General features: G+C 39.3%; 1 protein-coding gene across 6 annotated transcripts in view; it reads right to left on the reverse strand.

Moving 5' to 3' along the window:
- The window catches only part of UTRN (utrophin), a 372,113-nt gene that overhangs the window by 84,724 nt on the left and 272,002 nt on the right, over nt 1–15,387 (reverse strand). For all 6 annotated transcript variants that reach the window (XM_057406865.1, XM_057406866.1, XM_057406864.1 and 3 more), the window contains one exon: nt 4,425–4,554. In XM_057406865.1, coding sequence (XP_057262848.1) covers nt 4,425–4,554 — 130 coding nt within the window. The remainder of the gene's footprint in view (nt 1–4,424; nt 4,555–15,387) is intronic.

Consider the following 15,387-nt stretch of genomic DNA (forward strand, 5'->3'; position numbering starts at 1 on the left):
ATATACATCCCCTAACAGCATATCAGAACAAAACAAAGGCATCTATTTTATTCCAAAATAATATAAAACCAGAAAATAGCCAGGCAGCATAAGAGGTAGGGCTCCTTGACTTGATAGCAACCTATAACAACAAAACAGGTCTTTGAAACATCCATGTTCTGATTTTTTTTTAACTTCCTAAGCAAGTTTCCTCAGCATGTTTCCTCTTCTATACACTTTTTGTTTAATATTCTGCAATTTCCGATTTGCTTTCTTGAGGCTCATTTACAGTGTTTTAGAACTATGTTTGCTCTAGAGTATAAGAAAGGAATTTTCTTTCAGGCAACATCCTAACTTTTGACATCCACCAGTCATCCGCATTGCTAGTAGCATAACTGAACAAGGCTTCTACCTGGGAAGCATCCTAGTATTTCAGCTAAAACTGGACCATAACAGAGCATACAGTTCAGGAATTAATATAACTCTACTTATATCCTCAGGTCCTCATGGTTAAAAAAAAAAAAAAAAGAAATCAAACAAAACCAAAACAATAATAAAATTGACCACTATGGCCTCAGGCCATCCTGTTTCCAATACTCAGCTGTTAAAAATTCAGCTCAGCTGTGCAGCAGAGAATAAAAAGCTATTCCAGGTGTGTGTAATAGCTAGTTTTACACAATAGCTTATGGACAGAGACAAGTGTTTGAAAATAAAATTATTGACTGCTATATATATTAGAAAAGAGTAAATTGCCTATTTCCAGTTTGATATTCCTTGGTAAGAGGAAAAATTATGGAGGGGTTTACCTGAACTAGCTCAGTGGTGGGAAACGAATAAGTTCAACTTTCATTTATGTCTGAAAGAGGTGAATATGTTGTCTACAAGCTTACAGTAAGTATATGCATGTAATTCATTGATATCTACTAATATATATTTCTCCTATAACTCAGATGTTATTTATGGGGCTTCCTACGCTTTCAATTAAGAGGAGATAACAGATGGCAAATGCTTAATTTTAAATTATGTGTTTATGACAACAACCTTTGCCACCAAACAGCAGGTTTCAAAGCTAGGAAACTGATTGCTGTAAGAAAACTAGAAGCTACTGAAGGGCTTTGACAATACTGTAGACTCCTGGAAACAGTCACTATTACAGTGAGAATCAGTGTGCTGACCTATGGTAATATGCAGGATGTTAGTTTATGTTATATTCTAAAAAAAATTATCTCCACTTCCTCACTGCAGCAGTGGAATTTTGAGAATTTTGAGGACAGAATTTCAGCAAAGCTGTATCATCAGTCTGTAGGACCTTGGAGATAGAAAATATTATTTCTCCTTTCCTTTGTTTCCCATGGCCTGTAACCTTACCAACAGTATAAGGATCTAAGAAGCCAAATATAACTATTCCGTAGAGAATTTTAATTTAAATTTTTAGATCTAAGTTTTGTCCTATATCATGGACATGTGACAAGAAAGCTAAAAATGCAAGCATTTCCAATCTCCTTATTCTGAACATCTATAAAATTCAGCAGCTGGCCTGCTGGTTTATCAATCAGCTCCAATCAGCTACTGAAGCAGCTCACAGGCAAGAAGAGTGTGAAGCTCACTTTTTCACTTTTATTCCTATGGAAACATGGCAAAACAAAATCAGAAGAAAAGACAGACAGGAGATAAGCTTAACTTAGAAGGACATTTCCTGAAAGCTAAAGAACTGTGTTTGACTGTGCCAGTTACTACAGGGTACAGTAGGAGGACAACACAGAAGGCATAAAGCCAAGATGGGAAGAAAAAAAATAGGCTTGTTCATAACCTGATTTTACATTCTTGTGATATATTTGAAATTAGCAGGAACATTATAGACAATAATGGGTTCATGAGGCATCCTATAACTAATATTCTCTGTGGAAGGAACAATGAATGTATGTATGCACAGGTCCTTAGAATATGTCTTGATGAGTCAAGTTCAAAACTGATTCTAATCAGTCTTCTCCTAAATCCCTGTCATTCCTTGTCCCTGCAACAGTGCAAGGGGCGTAAAGAAAAAATAAATAAATTAGTGGATGGCGAGAGATAGGTTGAAGAAAACAGAAAAAAAACATTTACAACTTTACCCTCTTCAGGTTAGAAAACCCTCTCCCCTAAACACCCCTGCCATTACACAGGGTAAGAACTAACCTCAAGAAACAGTGATTTGCCAATTAATGTGATTATGACTTAAAAGAAAAAGGTTTTGTTACTTGCATGTTAGAAGCAGACAAACCCATGTTCAGATCATGACCGTACAGTGCTTTGTACTGGTATGTGCTGTGTGCAGGGTCTCTCTGAGGGGCAGCTGGGGCTGTCAGTAATGGGGGTGCTGGGGATGGCCACCTCCAGCTGACAAGGCACAGCTGAGGCCCTCAGCCACACTGGTGGCACCTCAGGGAAAGTATTTAGGATACAGCAGAAAACACCAGAGAGAGAAGAGGAGGGAACAAAAAGGAGAAAGAGCAGAGGGAACACCAAAGTCCAAGGAGAAGGAGCAGCAGCTCCATGGCAGACACTTCCCAGGGAGAGCCCAGAGAGGTGAGAAGAGAGCAGCAGAGAGAAACTGCTAGGCTGCCTTCCCACACCACTTGCTGCCCTGTTGAAAAGGTTGAGCAAGACCTGCCTTCATAACAAGGAGGGAAGAAGAAAAGGAGACAGGAATAAAGGAGTCAAGTTGAGCCTAGGAAAGAGGAGAGGAAAGCTATGTTTTTTCTGTTTTCTTTTTGATTCTCACCATTGAGCCTATAATTAAATATTTATTTTAAATGTCAATAAATAGTTTATTTTCCCCAAGCTAAATCTGTTTGGTCCACAACGGCAGTTTGTAATAGATCTACATTTGTTCCCATCTTGACCCATGAGCTTTCTCAGTCCTTTTCTTCCTGTCTTCTGCCTCTGTCCCACCAAGGAAGTGAGGGGATGGATGGGTGGGAGTTTGGCTGGTAGCCTATACTAACCCACACACCACGTGCTCAAAACAAGAGTCTATGGAGAACTACCGAGTGTGAACAAGGAAGAGGAAAATAAGTTCAATACATATCTATGAAACTTCCCAGCCTGCACATATTTGATCGTTTTTCAAATCTGATGACTAGACAAGAGATACTCATACATCACTTACAGACCATCTGCCTGGCAATTATTGTTATGCGCTTTAGCATGGTCATCAAATTCCCTGCTATTTTGTTATCACTGCCATCTGTATAACTAATAATAACAACAATACTACAATAGACTGCAAAACAAGAATTTATGATGCAGCTCATTTTCTGAAGTTTGCTTTTGCTCTTTCAGTCAGCACTGACTCAATCACTTATATCAACCCCTGCTATAAAATTAAGATTTTACACTGGTAACATTTTATGGATTGGCATAATTTGTGTTGGGTTGTTCTATGGCTTCTGAGAGGAGAATCTGTGACTTCAAACTTTTGTGTGAAAAAATGAGAAAATATAAACCAAGCATTGCTTATTTTTCAACTGCAGGGTTGCTTATGATTTAGACCAAAACATTAGACATGCAATGTACCAAATAAGTCTGACAGTAAAGACAAATCATTTTTCCAGGAGTCAGGAGTTCAAAAAGGAAGTAGTAAGATACGTTATAGCAGCTAAGGTACAAGAACTAATCACAGGGAAAAATGATTCATTTGCTTTAATCAGCAGCTATTCAAACTTTATCTACAAAGCTGAATTAGGGAATATGAAACCACATTTGCACGGAAGTAATAGAAAGTACAGATGCAGGAAAGATCAGTAGTTTCCATTGAAGAAACTTTAAAAGTTTGCTATGGAGATGTATAGAAAGATGTATGGGGAAAAAAAAAAAGCCCTAACTCCTGATACAAGCAGCTATACTGTAATTCTGCAAATTATAGAGAACAGTAAATTATTCACATCTTACAGCAACTGATATTTTTGTAAAAATAGATTACTACCTTCACCAAGAACAATTCTTATGTAATTGAAAGTAAGATTTTATAATATTGTAGCTAATATCGGAAACATAATTCTAGGGGTTAATTACGCAGATATTTGGTATATTTTTCTCTTTTTTGGTTATTGGGTGAGGGAAAATTATGTATTTGTATGTGCATCCTTCAACTACTATTCTGATTACACTTAAGCTGCATATGTTATCCTGTTAAGAAAAAGGAAAAGACAGAACTAATGACTTTAGTGTTTTGAATCAAAAATTGGAAAAGGAAATTCAGATTTTTCTATTTCTTCCATTAAAATGTGAGTACATGCAAAAGAGTATATGTTCTGAGGCTAAATCATTGAAATAAAAGCAATCAAGATGTGATTAGGAACATTCAGAAGTCTAACGAAATAATCAGGATATCAGATATGTACTAGAGACATGTAATTCCTTTTTTCTCTCATTTTGACCATTTCCAAAAGTAAGTATTTTCTGACCTGTTTTGGAATGCAAGCTCCTTCTTGGTTCCTCAGGCCCCTCAATTGGTTGATCAGCAAGGAAAACTCGTGCCTGGTCCACAGCATTGATAATGGTTTGCTCTTTATCCTTCAGTTCACGCCTCAGTGCCTTTTGGGAAAGAAAAGAAGTATGCCATTTGTAACTTGATCTTATAAACAACAGATACTATACCATTTTCTCTGTTTTCACCTCTCTGACCAGACCTGTCCAGTGAGTGAGTAATAACCAACCTGTCATTTAGAATGCAAGATGAAATGTAAATTTTACAATACTGAAATGGCAACAAATTAATTAAGGCTAGAAGGGTAATTTCTACAGAATTGACCTGAAGAACCCATCATAAGAAAGACGGTGATGGTAGGTTTCAAAAACACATAACAGAAACTATTACATTTAACTTCTAAAAAAAAAAAAAGTAAAATTAAAGGGTTTATTGCTATGAACAGGACTGCTAATATATCCTAGATTACGACAACACACTTTTTTCTTTCTTGGTGGCTGGAATAACATAAAATTGCATCTACTGAAACTACAGAAGATAATTTTACAACTGCCAAAAATAACTGCAAAAGTACTTTACGTTCCTTTGAAAACACTTCCTCTTATTTGTGTTTTTTATTTATTAATATTTTTAAAACTTAAAGACACATAACCAGAACTTTTATGATGATAAGTTGCAAAAAAAAAAATAAATCCTTCAAATAAGACAACAATATTTTGAGCCTTATTATGCAGAAACAATTGAGCCTTTTATATATATAAATAACTTAAATTTATATATATATATATAAATTCTTTAAGATATTTTCATGGTATTTGAAATTTTGAAATTAATTTCAGTTTTTTTTTCCTACAGCAATTATGACTTTTCTTAAAGGGTTAAGTGTAACCACCCTTTTTTAAAACAAAAATTCATAGGTAGTAGGCTGTAATGTTTCCTACAGGCCATTTTCTTCCGTTCATTATTTTTAAGTTTAAAACTGTCACACCTAGAAAGAAGCTGTTTTGCATCTTTACTTTGTATTACCTTCTACCAACAGAAACACAAAGGAAGGTACCTTAAATATTATTAAAATTCTATGCTTAATTTTTCCAATAATTTTTTTTTAGATCTCATTACAACATCAAGGCTTATTTTGCTAACACAATCTGCTCAGGCCCCATTCCAGCTTAAGAAAAGCAGTTAGTCAGCGTTCACAACATTATACAATAAAATGAATGATTTCCACTACAGAAAACTGTGGAAAAAGTTACTACGAATGTCTCACAAATGCTACTTTCTCTCTCTCACCAGTATGTCTCTTACTGCCACAAACACAAAACCCACCTACCTCTTGACTTCAGCCTACCAGGAGGCAAGATATTATCCTCCCCACCTTCTCCCCTGGTTTATTCCTTTATTCTCCTTATCTTCCCAAATCCTTCCATTCCTTCTCACTTTAATTCTGCTCCAAATTAAATAAAAACCCCAAACCACTACTCACTGAAAATACACTAGCCTCCATTATATTTAGGAACTTGCATTATAAAATCACATCTTCAGTAACCATAGTTTATATACAAAAACCCCCACTTTTCAGAACAGTGTTCTCTCTACATGCTTTTATATATCAATAATAAAAATAAATCACCTAAGCCCTATTCTATGCAGAATTCAGTATATACTTTGTTTAATAAACAAAAAATGCAATTTAAAACCAAGCCTTGCTTTGTAAAAACAATTTTTTCTTTTTTTTTACAGAAACTGAAGTATTGTAAAAGCAACAGTCCTGAAAAATCCCTTCAAATCAGCACAGTATGTATCAATATTTTAATTTCACAAAGTACATGTCAGAATAAGACTCTTCAAAATCATTCATAATTTACAAATCATGAAAACATTCTCTCTACATGAATCTATCTCAGGGTAGGAGGAGGACAGGAAGCCACTGTCACTACTGTGCAATTAAGGCTCAAAAATTACCCATTTTAAAGACTTTTGGTTAGTAAAGTCTGTTTGGATGTATCATTAAAATACAAGCAAAATCCTGAATTTCAAAGATGCTGCCAGAAACGGAGGGGATTTATAACTTCAGTGGGAAGTAGGAAATCTTTGTAGAATTACTTCTTTTTTCCTCTCTCCTGTCTACCTTCCCATAGCGTGTTCATCAGTTTCTCCAGATCACCCTCAATAAAACTTCTATCAAGTTTGACCTAAGAGACCTTGTATTTAATTCTCGATATCCCTGCCACTGAAGTTGATCAAATTGAGGCTGACAAACAAAGATTTTAAGACTTTGGCCCCTCATCAACTCCAAGTCATCCATGGCATTCTTTATTAATGCATCCTGACAAAAGAAGCCTTTCAGAACAAAAGAAGTCTTGCACATGAAATCATAATACTGAAATGATTTAGTAGTAAATAAGAGTATTTTGAGCATACCATAGACTTTCTACATTAAGCTTTATATATATTTTTTTCTTATGCCACAGAGGCAAAAATAATTTCTGGAACATCCACTAAGACTTGCATAACTTTATTCTTTGTTTCTTAGAAAAATTCAATATATTTTTCTGCCTCTTTCTGCCAGTAAACAGAAGTAGCTATGAGAGTTCATGCTGTAAGAATAACCAAATATATCAATAATACACTCCTGTCCTTCCAGACAAACCTCTCTGAAACAGAGCAAAAAAGAAACCTACTTATAAATCTAATCTTGAGCTCAAATATCATGTATTGAGTGAACTGAAGAAAGATTTCATTGGAAAAAAATCACATCTACAAGAACACTACGGACTAAAAGTCATAAAAACCCAGCAAAGAACATAAAAGCTGCAATACTGAATTTGATTATCACATCACAGACTTGTATATAATAAAAAATGCAATCACGCATTTTTGTGTTTTATTTAGTTTTGCAAGATACCTCCCCACTGCCACTCAGAATGGGTGCACACCTTTTTTTGTCATTAAGGACGAAAATCGTTAAAACATTTGTAGAGCTTTGAGCATAGTACATGTTCTGTTAGAGGGAGAACTCTTTCCCTGTGGCTAGCTATACTTTTCAGGGAAAAAAATTAGGAGAATGCTAATACTAGAGTTTTGGCATAGATTAAATAAATAATAAGTGATGGTACGGCAAAAGACTTGAGGGGCATCTCAAAACATGTCACTGAAACTGCCTATTAATAAGGTAAACTCATGAATGCTAGCATTTATTTGAGCCCTGCTGGGCATGCAGATGAGGAATGAAAACGTGAACACTGAGCACAGAGATAGATAATTATTTTTTCCCACATGATGTTACTTCATATTTATAAAAGTACAATGATATTTTAAAGCTATATTGGTTATACAAAAATGGGTTGTATGTAACCTTGGCAGTAATTCATACCACCTACTATAATTCTAAATTAGGGAATGGTTTAAAATACAAGTTTCACTTCCATCAGTAATCCAGTAAGTGACAGACGACCATATGCAACATCTACGCATCCTGCAGTTCTGTACATTTGCAAATAAGCCAGAACATAAATTTTTAGATTCCTGGAGAAGCCAACACTAATTTTAGACATTCTTGATTCTTATAAAAGAAGGGGAAAACCTGGAACCCTAAAATCTGTTGAGCTGATGCAGTGTCAACACAAACAGTTTTCAGAGCTGACCTTAAATAACACTAGCCAAGAATAATTAAAAAAATCCTCCTCTGAGACTTGAAAGAATTCTTCCACTGGTAGGTGGACACAAGCTCACAAAACTACACACTTGAAATGTTTTATTCATCATCACACAAAGCAACAACTATGAACAGCATCACAGAATTCATTTTGCAGTTATGAGGGACATCCTTCAAGTTAATTGACTATGGCAGAGTAACCCAGGGCCCCACTAACACAATCCTTCTCACAAGGGAGAGAACAAAAAAGTGTTAGCTCCCTGATTTACAACCATTAGCCAATTATTTACACTCCATGTCTATTTGTTCCTCTTTTAGTAACTGTGAAACATGTATTTTTCCCATTATAACTTCGGAAATTATATACCATTTATTCTGTTATACAAAGTTAATCTAAACCATTTGCCCTCTAGTCAGTGGAGATGCTTATGATTTTTAATATAAAAACTAACTTCTCACAAGCTAACATTTTTTAACTTAGCATCTAAATTTATAGACAAGGGATTTGCCTAAACCAAGGCCTTCCAAAATGTGTTGGAAATGCTTTGTAGCTAAAGCCTTTTTCACTCCCAAAGAATTAGAAAGCTAGAGAAACTTTTGGTATTCATGAATTATTTACACTGTTTAGTGTATCCTGTAAGCACCTGTTTCCTTCAATTGCATCTTAAAATTACTTTCAGGCATAGTAAGTGGGCTTCCAAAATTATGCAATGTTGATCTACAGCCTTTTGTTTCTCTTTTGAATTGTACAGGCTTGCATAGAATAATTCAAGTGGCAGATCAGCTTAATAGTTCCAACAGATGAAGGCAAAGCTAATTTCAAGGAAGACACATGGGATATTTCTTAAAACCAGAACATATTTAAATCAGTTCTTATTATGCACTCTTTCAAGGAAGTAAAGATGCACATTACTGTAACTCTTATCAGTTTATCACATAGTAGCTTTATGTGCCAACCTGCAGCTCGTGTAGCATTTAATTATATAGCCATTTTTATTCTGCACCTGGTGCTTGGAAAACTGTTACTTTTATACACTCAAATGAAATTTTTAAAATCATCTGCTGCATATAATAGAATGGGGAGAATAAGTTGGATGATTGAGAATACCTGAAGAAAGGAAAGAGGGAGTTTTTCATAAAGGTTAGAGATCAAGGTTGTGACAAAGTCTCTACTGGCTGCCTGCATCATTAAAGAATCAACTAGAAAGAAAATACGTGTAACATGTTTAAAAGCTGCTCCTTCATGACAAACACTATTTAATATAACATATACACATAAAATTTCAAAAGTAAGTATTCTGGTCTCTGGACTCATCTCTATATGAAAGTCAGCTTTATAATGTATCTATCCCAGCTGATACAGAATATATTCAAATAAAGAGAAATATTTAATTTGAGATCATAGAATCATAGAATAGTTAGGGTTGGAAGGGACCTTAAGATCATCTAGTTCCAACCCCCCTGCCGTGGGCAGGGACACCTCACACTAAACCATGTCACCCAAGGCTCTGTCCAACCTGGCCTTGAACACTGCCAGGATGGAGCATTCACAACTGCTTTTGGCAATCTATTCCAGTGCCTCACCACCCTAACAGGAAAGAATTTCCTCCTTATATCCAACCTAAACTTCCCCTGTTTAAGTTTTAACCCGTTACCCCTTGTCCTGTCACTATAGTCCCTAATGAAGAGTTCCTCCCCAGCATCCCTGTAGGCCCCCTTCAAATACTGGAAGGCTGCTATGAGGTCTCCACGCAGCCTTCTCTTCTCCAGGCTCAACAGCCCCAAAATTCTCAGCCTGGCTTCATACGAGAGGTGCTCCAGGCCCCTGATCATCCTCATGGCCCTCCTCTGGACTTGTTCCAACAGTTCCATGTCCTTTTTATGTTGAGGACACCAGAACTGCACACAATGCTCCAAGTGAGGTCTCACGAGAGCACAGTAGAGGGGCAGGATCACCTCATTCAGCCTGTTTGTCATGCTCCTTTTGATGCAGCCCAGGATACGGTTGGCTTTCTGGGCTGCGAGCGCACACTGAAGCAGGCTCATGTTGAGTTTCTCATCGACCAGCACACCCAAGTCCTTCTCTGCAGGGCTGCTCTGAATCTCTTCTCTGCCCAACCTGTAGCTCTGCCTGGGATTGCTCTGACCCAGGTGTAGGACCTTGCACTTGGCATGGTTAAACTTCATGAGGTTGGCATCAGCCCACCTCACAAGTGTGTCAAGGTCCCTCTGGATGGCATTCCTTCCCTCCAGCGTATCAACCGAACCACACAGCTTGGTGTCATCGGCAAACTTGCTGAGGGTGCACTCAATCCCACTGTCCATGTCACCAACAAAGATGTTGAACAAGAGCGGTCCCAACACTGATCCCCGAGGGACACCACTGGTTACTGGTCTCCAGCCGGACACTGAGCCATTGATCACAACACTTTGCACGCGGCCATCCGGCCAGTTCTTTATCCACCGAGTGGTCCATCCATCAAATTGATGTCTCTCCAATTTAGAGACAAGGATGTCGTGTGGGACAGTGTCGAACACTTTGCACAAGTCCAGGTAGATGACATCAACTGCTCTACCCCATCCATCAGTTCTGTAGCCCCATCATAGAAGGCCACCAAATTGGTCAGGCAGGATTTCCCCTTAGTGAAGCCATGCTGGCTGTCACCAAGCACCTTGTTGTTTTTCATGTGCCTTAGCATGCCTTCCAGGAGAGTCTCCTCCAAGATTTTGCCAGGCACAGAGGTGAGATTGACTGGTCTGTAATTCCCCGCGTCATCCATTTTCCCCTTCTTGAAAATGGGGGTTATAGTCACTGGGAAGTTCACCTGACTGCCATGATTTTTTAAATATGATGGACAGTGGCTGAGCAGCTTCATTTGCCAGCTCCTTCAGGACCCAAGGATGGATTTCATCAGGTCCCGTGGACTTGTGCATGTTCAAGTTCTTAAGATGGTCCCCAACCAGTTCCTCTCCTACAGTAGGCCCAAGGTCTTCATTCTCACAGTCCCTGTGTCTGCCTTCCAAGACTTGGGTGGTGTGGTCAGAGCATTTGCCAGTGAAGAGTAAGGCAAAGAAGTCATTAGGAACCTCAGCCTTCTCCAAATCCAGGGTAGCCAGTTCTCCTGATAGCTTCTGGAGGGGGCCTACAATGTCCCTAGTCTGTCTTTTATTCACTGCGTACCTATAGAATTCCTTCCTGTTATCCTTAACATCCCTAGCCGAGTTTAATTCTAACTGGGCCTTAGCTTTACTAACCTGGTCCCTAGCTTCCCAGACAATGTCCCCATATTCTGCCCAGGCTTCCTGTCCTTGCTTCCACCTTTTATGAGCCTCTTTTTTCCTTTGAATTTTCCTCAGCAGCTCCTTATTCGTCCAAGAAGGTCTCCTGGCCCTCCTGCTGCACTTCCTTCCAGTTGGGATGCAAACTCCTGAGCTTGCAGCAGGTGATCCTTGAATATCAACCAACAGTCTTGGGCCCCCCTGCCCTCTAGGGCTATATCCCATGGAACCTTACCAAGCAGGTTCCTGAAGAGGCCAAAGTCTGCTCTTTTGAAGTCCAGGGTGGTGAGCTTGCTGCACGCTCTTCTCACTGTCCTGAGGATCTCGAACTCGACCATCTCATGATGGCTGCATCCAAGGCTGCCCTGGAGCATCACATTTCCAACCAGCCCTTCCCTCTTGGTGATCACAAGGTCAAGCAAGGCACGTCTCCTTCTCGGCTCCTCTATTACTTGCAGAAGGAAGTTGTCTTCCACGCAATCGAGGAACCTCCTGGATTGCTTGTGCTGGGCCGCACCATCCCTCAAGAGACATCAGGGTGGTTGAAGTCCCCCATGAGAACAAGGGCCTGTGAGCGTGAGGCTGTTCCTATCTGTTTATAGAGAGCTTCACCCACAGAGTCCTCTTGATCAGGTGGTCTGTAACAGATCACCAAAGTAATGTCTCCCATCACTGTTATCCCTTTGACCCTGACTCACAAACTCTCTGTGGACTGCTCACCTGTCCCCAGACAGAGTTCCATACTCTCCAGCCTACCCCTAACAGAAAGGGCAACTCCCCCTCCCCATCTGCCTGGCCTGTCTTTTCTAAAAAGCCTGTAACCTTCCATTCCAGCACTCCAGTCATAGGAGCCATCCCACCATGTTTCTGTGATACCTATTATATCATACCCCCGTAGACGTGCACACATCTCTAATTCCTCTTGTTTGTTCCCCATGCTACGGGCGTTTGTATAGAGGCATCTGAGCTGAGCTCCAACTGAAGCCAGCTCATTGGCTGGAGCTGCTGAAATATCTCTACATTGCTCAGAGCATTTATTATAGGTGCTGGCAACTGACTGGGTGTGTTGGGATGGAGTGATGCCCCCCTCCCCCAACTCATCTAGTTTAAAGCTTTCTTGACCAGCCTGGCAAGCCTCCTACCACAACCACTCTTCCCCTTAGACCAGCTGCACCAGCCCCCAGTAGACCTGGCCTACTAAATTGAGTCCCATGTTCTAGATACCCAAACCCCTGACTATGCCACCACCCTTTTAACCATTTATTAACCTGGCAAATCCTCCCAGCCTTTTTAAGGTCCTCTCCTTTATCCTGGAGAATTGATGAAAAGACTATCTGAGATCCGAAGCCCCTAACCACTTCTCCCAGGGGTCTGTAGTTCTTCTTTATGTTCTCCGGGCTACTGCTATGTATATCACTAGCATCCACATGGGTCACTAAAAATGGGTAATAGTCAGTAGGACTCACTAGACCAGGCAGCCTCTCTGCAACATCCCTGATCCATGCCCCTGGCAGGCAACACACCTCCCTTGAGATTGGGTCAGGCCGACAGATGGGTGCCTCTGTTCCTTTCAAAGTAGAGTCCCCTACTACTACGATACACCACTTTTTCTTGGCAGCACCAGTAGAGATCTTCTTTACCAGTGCATCAGCCGGCTGTTTCTGGTGCGAGTGTGTTTCCTCATTAGCCCCCTGCAGAACTGCAAAGTGGTTCTGCGTGAGGACAACAGATTTAGGAGGAAGCCCCTTGCGTTTAATTGTCCTTTTCCCCCTTTTTTTGTTGTTTTCTTTTGTTACTAGTTCCCAGCTTCCTGGGTTAACGGCCTCCTTCTCTCCCCCATGAGCTACAGTGGACGCTTGAGGCCCCTGGGCCGTTTGGGCCTGGTGCAAGCAGTCCTGCTTCCTCACTACACATTTACCTTTTATTGCTTCATACTTAATCTGTGTGGCAAGAGCAATAATGGAGAAAAATGGTGCCTAATATAATCATTAATACTTGGGGATACAGAAATGCATGCAGCACATGGGACCCAATCCTACATGTTCTGGTAATCGGTGACAAACAGTGACCAACACCAGAATAAGGAAAGGAAGGCAAAAGTCAGAGTGGAAAAAAAGAGGAAGCTGTTTGCATCCATAATAAATATATATTGAGTATATCATAGAATCATCATAGAACTACAGAATGGTTTGGGTTGGAAGGGACCTTAAGGATCATCTAGTTCCATCCCCCTTGCCATAGGCAAGGACATCTTCCACTAGATCAGGTTGCTCAAAACCCCATCCAACCTGGGCTTGAACACTTCCTAGGATGGGGTAGCCACAACTTCTTTTGGCAACCAGTGGTCTTAACCATCCTCAAATGGACACCTAGAAGTTCCCATGCTTTTCCACCAAGGATGGAGAGAGCTCAGATATGCCCTTGCGTCCACGTAAGTGAGGTTCATACAGATACAGACCTGAAAGCTGGAGGATTATTTTTTTGTTCAAATAGAAGAACCTCAACAGAAGCTTAAGTTTTGGAGGTTTATTCTACATCACTTGCAAAAGACTTCTCAAAAAGGACCGAAGACAACTGGGTGGCAAAGGCTGCATTTTTCTAAGTTGTCTCTCAATTCACCATTTACTACTGTTGCTGTAGTGGCAATACAGACAGTCCAAATAGGACGGCAACTACGATGGTTCAATGTGAGAGTAGACCTGGAAGTCATCTCCAAGGTAAATTCCTTTTTTGCCTACATGCACAGGGAAACTAAACTGAAAGGAATATAAGAGCATAGATGTGGGCAAAAGAGAGAATTAGACTATGTATATCGAGAATTTTTTACCAGAGGCAAATAAATGTTAGCCTTCTTAAGACTTTCCCTTTGATTTATCAAAAGAGATGCCTCAGGCCAGAAATAGGGGTATTTCTTCACTGAGACTCTTTGCCCCTTGATAATGTTCCTTCCCACTCTGGTCTATGGATGAGTGCATGTGCTCATGGGTATTCACCAAATTATCACCCACCTCTGTATATGCATTAACAGGTATGAATTACATGAAATAAGCATCTATATCTAATTCTCAAAGTGTTTCACAGTAGTACAGCCAAAGAGAAAGAGGATGGAAAGTATGCTTTAGCACCTACTGATGAGACTTACCGACATGAAATATGACCTGTTACTAGCACCTTAAAAGCTAATAAACTGACAATCTCAAACTGTGTCTACGAATTTATATAGTGACGCCTTAAGAAAGGTTAACTGACTTCCTTCTGAACTTGTTAAAGTAGCTCAAAAACAGCAAGGTCATTTTCTTCTAACAACATTTTAAAACCAGAAACGGACATTTTGAAGTCTGTTTGGAAAGTTTCCACTCCCCATAACCTTTCACAGACTTTGAAAGGACTCCTTTGTGCACCAGAAAAGAATCAAATACTACATTGTACTTGCAGAGGTAAACCTAATTTTCACACAGATTTCATAAGAAAAGATATTGAAAGTTGTTCTTGAATTAAAGAGTACAAGGCTACAGTTTTTCCTAAAACATAAAATGAAAATTGTTTTTCACAGTTAATGATTTGCCAAAAACTTATGTAGTCTTTTCTGAAGGAAGAACTGTTCTAAGTCTTGCATTCCCTAGAGATACTACAGGATCTAAATCCAACTAGAGAAGAAGGGAGATACCGCTTAATTGAGCAAAGGTTACAAAACAATCAGGCATAATGAAATTCATTAATGTCTTTCAACAATCTTATGTAATCGGACTTCATATTTCCGAGCCCACCAGAATGCAACTTTGGTATTTGTGTTTCTAGGTCAATGACAAACAAGCTTTGGTTTTCCTGAGAAGTTTGGAAGGCTCAACAGAGCGTAGTCTTAGGCACCAGAAAGCATGGAATGCTCACAGCATTTTTTTATTATTATTTTTATTTTTTATTTAATATGATTTGGAACTAACTACATTGAAAAAAAGCACAACCAAGCCCATACCATAAAAAAAAACAAACCCGTACTGTGCATTCC

This window comes from Pezoporus wallicus, unplaced genomic scaffold (genome assembly GCF_028554395.1).
Source record: "Pezoporus wallicus isolate ANWC-B61680 ecotype Strahan unplaced genomic scaffold, APGP_CSIRO_Pwel_v1 scaffold_6362, whole genome shotgun sequence".
NCBI classification, from domain to species: domain Eukaryota; kingdom Metazoa; phylum Chordata; class Aves; order Psittaciformes; family Psittacidae; genus Pezoporus; species Pezoporus wallicus.